This window comes from Etheostoma spectabile, chromosome 16, assembly GCF_008692095.1.
Source record: "Etheostoma spectabile isolate EspeVRDwgs_2016 chromosome 16, UIUC_Espe_1.0, whole genome shotgun sequence".
Lineage (NCBI taxonomy): Eukaryota > Metazoa > Chordata > Actinopteri > Perciformes > Percidae > Etheostoma > Etheostoma spectabile.
The window spans coordinates 1312652-1317697 of NC_045748.1; the positions used below are offsets into that span (position 1 = coordinate 1312652).

The following is a 5046-nucleotide window of genomic DNA, read 5'->3' on the forward strand; positions in this document are numbered from 1 at the left end:
ATTATTGTTATTTTGTTGTCTTTATACTGTCTTTTTTATCTATTTTTTAATTTCTTTTCTCTTGCTAAAACTGCTGCTGGAATTTTCAATTTCCTTGCGGGAGTCATCAAGTCTAAGTCTAAGTCTAAGTAATAAGAACAGTTTATTATTTAATGGATTCAACAAATATCAGTATGACATGTTATGCTGTAAACGGTTTAAATCTGAACATGCGCGACTCAAATCTGCACTTGACTCACATCGGGGAGTGACAGTCAGTCTTGTGTCCAGGGTCTGCCCGTTGTGCGTTTGTAATAATCCGTGCGGAAGCACAGTGAGCGTACAACGTTAGTTACATTGAAAAGACAAAGCTTTGAGGCAAAGAATTTTGCATCGAGGATTTTTAGTAATCAAATTCTTCGAGTTACTCAAGGAATCGTCTCAGCCCTACTGTGTTCTACTCCCACCTCTGGCAAAAGGTATTGTGCTATGGACACTATTGAGTGGAATGACTAAAGGCACGATATAGTGGATGAAATTTGCACTATATATTAAATGGGGATGGATTTTGGACAAAGCCACAATATTATGCACACTGGCTCACTGTCACACCATCACTGACTGGGACATTTTAATAGCGCAGAGTCATCGTTAATGTTATTAGTAACACCTGGGCTTTTACTGCGTGACAAGTCAAAATACCTGCTTTGGAAAAATCCAGTGTGAGAGATTATCTACAAGATAATCGGTGCAAACAGAATGCACCTGAGCTCAGTTTGGAGTGCCATAACATTTTATTTTGCTTTCAAATTAGTCAACATTTGAATAACATGTCACGCATTTACTGAACATAGTTTTCAGATAGCTGTCTTTTACTTTACACACAAAAAACACTTAAACCATTTAGAAGACAATTTAAAAATGATATGATAAAATGTTTATCATGACCACTCTGAAGTCAGAATGCCATTTCTCTTCAAGTGAAGGAGATACGAACAGAAAGAAGAGAAATGGTGGTGTGGCTGTGTGGCTGCTTCTTTTTGTGTGTTTTTAAAGCCATGTGTGCTCTTAAGCTGCAGCAAATCAAAGTGAAAATGAGATACATGGAGCTAAGCTCACAATAAACTGAGCTCTAGGGTTGTCAAACACTGTATCAAGTCCATAAGAAACATATTATTGACTCTTTTTTAAGGATTTTTGCAATGCAAACTTCTGGAACAAACATCTTGTAATCTGTATTAAAATCTGTGTCTCATCCCCGGGGCCTGACAGTGTGAATGAGAAGTGTTTGCTGTAGCAGCAGAGCGTGTTCTTATGGCAATGGTGCTAGTTAGATTAAATTAGATTGATTGCATCCGTAAATACAGTTTTGATTATTTGTCACGTCGCATTTGCAATCAAATCCCCCTACTACATATTATTATAAATTGAGCCATTGTAGAAGCTGGTAAATGCAGAGGTTTATGTGGAGAATGTCCTCAGATGTGCTGCATTGCATTAACATTGACAGATATGGCATATGGTCACCTCAGGTTGATGGAAAACACCAAAGAAACTGAAACGTTTGATATTCTGAATGTCTTACATCTGCTGCTTCAGAGAATATTGAAATGGTTGTGAGGTTTGGTTGGCTGGCCAGAGTAAAATGGGAATAGAACAAAGAGACATAAAGTTACATTTTGGGACTTCTTTTAAATGCTAACCACTACATCATGTCTAAATGTCAGACAAAGCCATTTACAAGACCAGTGAGTCTGTGTGGTTTTGTGAAGGGGGAGTGGTGATTGCGTCCTCTGTAACTAATTTAATGCAGTGATGGTGCAACCCAGTTTCACAGCATGACAGCACAGTCGCACATCCAAATCCGCAAATGGCTAGTGGGGCATCTTCATAATCTAGCATAAAGGCATCATTTCCTGTTCCGGGCTGGGACAAACATTCATATGATATGATAAAGTAATTATTGGACTTTAACTGATCATTGCAACTACAATAATGAAACAGCAGGGCCTGTAAGCAACTGTGTATCCTGCTTAACGATAGTTACGCGTCTGAATCACTCCATTCTCGTTGGCCAGTGTTACCCGCCAGTTGAAAAATTAACCCGCAGGTGGTTGGGTGTTAATTTCAGGCCCTGGTCACGATTCATCCTGTAGCTGGTTGGCTTTGTTCCAGGCTTAAAAGTCTTGATATTAGCTTCTTGTTTTGTTTTTTTAAATGTCAATGGAGCAATTGAATGGGAAAGATCACTTTGGAACTGGAGCCTTTAAAAAAGTGGGAGGTCACTGTTAAGTTCTTTAGCACTTCTGTTGCAGTGTGCAGACTTTTTTATTTTATGTTATCTATCAAATCATCAATCTTTGTTGTGGCACATGTTATGCCTCAAGCATGGAGGAACGAAAGTTCCATCCAGCACAGTCTGATACACTTCAGAGGCTTGACCTCAAGTAAAAAGCTGCAATACATATCAGCTCATTATAGGAGACGGGAGGTAGGTTCAAGGTGGCGTTTAGTATGGACATCATTATACTCCTTCTGCCGCCGCCTCCAGGCTCAGCCCTTTGATAGAATGTTCAATTACGTATTAAACAGTTCTGGTCTTACCCTGTAAGGGAGAAGATTCTACTTCATTCTCTGTGTAAATATTTCTGTTAGCTGCCCAAGCTGAGAGAGCCACAACCATCCTGCAGATGTAGAACAGGGAAAGAGTACAACTCAAGACTATGCAAATACTGCAAACAACAACCACAGAAATTCATTAAAAGAAATTTAACTCAAAAGAGAATAAGATACAGCACATAAAATAAAATGTAAAGGTATTGAAGATATACATAAAATGCAAAAATACATCATGAAAAAACATAACAGAAACATAAGGGCTGGAGGTCGAGAGCAACAACATTTAACAAGAAACCTACATTTGACTTATCTCACTCTGATCCATTCAACATTTTACACACCTCCACCACTTCCATGTGTCACCTCTCTCTAACCTTTGTATTTGTGTGCATGCGACAGTTTCCTGGTCCGCCCTTACCGCCGTGCTCAGTCCCCCCTGCCATGCCTCTGTGTTCCCCTCCTCCCCCGCAGGTCGGCGACCAGATCTTGGAGGTGAACAGCCGCAGCTTTCTGAGCATCCCGCACGACGAAGCCGTCAGGGTCCTGAAGTCGTCACGCCACCTGATGATGACGGTGAAAGACGTGGGCCGCCTGCCACATGCAAGGACGGTGGTGGGGGAGACCAAGTGGATCGCCAGCTCGCAGATCGGAGAAAGCTCCGCCAACAGCAGCATGGCAGGGTGAGTTTTGGCTTCAGGAAATGAATACATGGATTCCACTTGAAAGGATCACAAATTCTCTTAGAGTAGTAGCCTCTCTTTTCCTTTTCTTTTTCCTTTTTTTAATCGCCTACTCCTTTTGAGTAGGGTTGTCATTAGTTTGTAAGTGTGTGGGTCAGGGAAGGGAGTTATGTCTTTGAGTTTAGGAAGGTTTCTTTGAACTGAAAAGTCAAAAATAAAACAAAAAAACAAAAAAGAAAGAAACAAAAAAAGAAAGAAAAATACCCAATCAAAGAACTGTTACTCTAACTGGATAATGCTGAACCTTTTTTTTTAATTACTAAAGTATCAACAACAAAGTATAATTACATTTTGAGAAATCAAAACAAGTGTAAAATGCTGCCCCGTTCAAATTTACTTCAGTTAATTATTATCAACAAGCAAATAGCCACTCAAACCTCACAGACAAAAACGCATTTAAAACAGTTACACACACAAAATAATCATGTCTCAGCATATTGTTTGTAATCTTGAAGTAAAAACATTTGGTCACAAGAAAAGAAAAATAAGTAATAAAATAAAACCCAAATTGAGACAAATTTAAACCTTTTAGGAAAAAATTTGCTCTTATTTGCAAGAGATAAGTCAAATATATGCAGATTGATACAGCTTTGTACACGTCTAATAATGTGATGTCAAAGAAACGCCATGGTGACGAGCACCGAAGACTGCCCATTTTCAGTCTTTGTGCTATAAGGATACTGGATATTATACGGGATATTGACCAGGCATGCAATCTCTGGGAAATATCTGATGTGTATATTGAAAGGTGTTTTTAAACTTTAAATGTAAATTTATTTTCTTCAGTCAGGCTTTTCAACATAGATTTTTCTGCCTCCATTGCAGTACTTCTGAAGCAGGTGAGGACATGCTCCACATAAATCTTCATCAGATTCTACAAGTTATCACAAAATGTTCTAGGGATGTTTTTTTGAAAATACAAAGGGACACATAAATAGATATTCTTTAGATCCGTAATTCTGATTTAATATACACAGCCAGTCTTGTTGCAGATATTATAGACGTTCAAATGTTGTGGGAGTTACCAACAAGTGACGTTTCACAGTTTTTTTTACCACTGACGTCAATGAAAACTTTGATGAAGTCACAGAAGATTTTGTCATTTAATTTAGTAATCTAACAAAATTAAAACCACAAAAAAATGGCACATGACAGAAGCTTGGGACTTGAGAACAGTGCATCAGGAAAAAGACTTAACAGACACATTGAAGAGAATGCCAAAGAAAAACATCCTCTTTGTCTTTGACTAAAGTAGATGCCACAGTCCTTTATCGCCCAATGTGAGCAGATGTTCGTCAGTTAGTCAGATGGCAGAATTCTCATTCACTCCTTTTTTCAGAAATAAAAAGGCAATATGCAGCAGTGTTGGAAAAATGCCAGAGCTCCTTTTAAAATACCACACCTGGGCAATTAATTTTTAGCTCAGGACCTTGATTATTGTGATGTCCAACAACCAAATTAAAGTCTGATGTAAATGTCAGACTCATTGTCTCATCTACTTAATAACACACAATCCAACAGGCTGACAACTCCAAACTTGTAATTCCTCTCTGATTCTCCAAAACAAGCGGGGTTATAAAAGGTATTTAACATTTACAGTTGTGTTCAAAATAAAAGCAGTCCAACATCATTAACCTCATAATCATATTTTTGGCAGAAGTAAAATTTCTACATGGCAAATAATTTCCTAGTAAGTGTTGGAGAGTCA

The 5046-nt window shown here is 38.4% G+C and overlaps 1 protein-coding gene across 4 annotated transcripts in view; it reads left to right on the forward strand.

Annotated features, from left to right (window-relative positions):
• whrna (whirlin a) overlaps positions 1 to 5046 on the forward strand; it is a 300442-nt gene that overhangs the window by 232765 nt on the left and 62631 nt on the right. For 3 of the 4 annotated variants that reach the window (XM_032539554.1, XM_032539557.1, XM_032539556.1), the window contains exon 5: positions 2998 to 3278. In XM_032539554.1, coding sequence (XP_032395445.1) covers positions 2998 to 3278 — 281 coding nt within the window. The remainder of the gene's footprint in view (positions 1 to 2997; positions 3279 to 5046) is intronic. The other variant, XM_032539555.1, reaches the window with a different exon arrangement.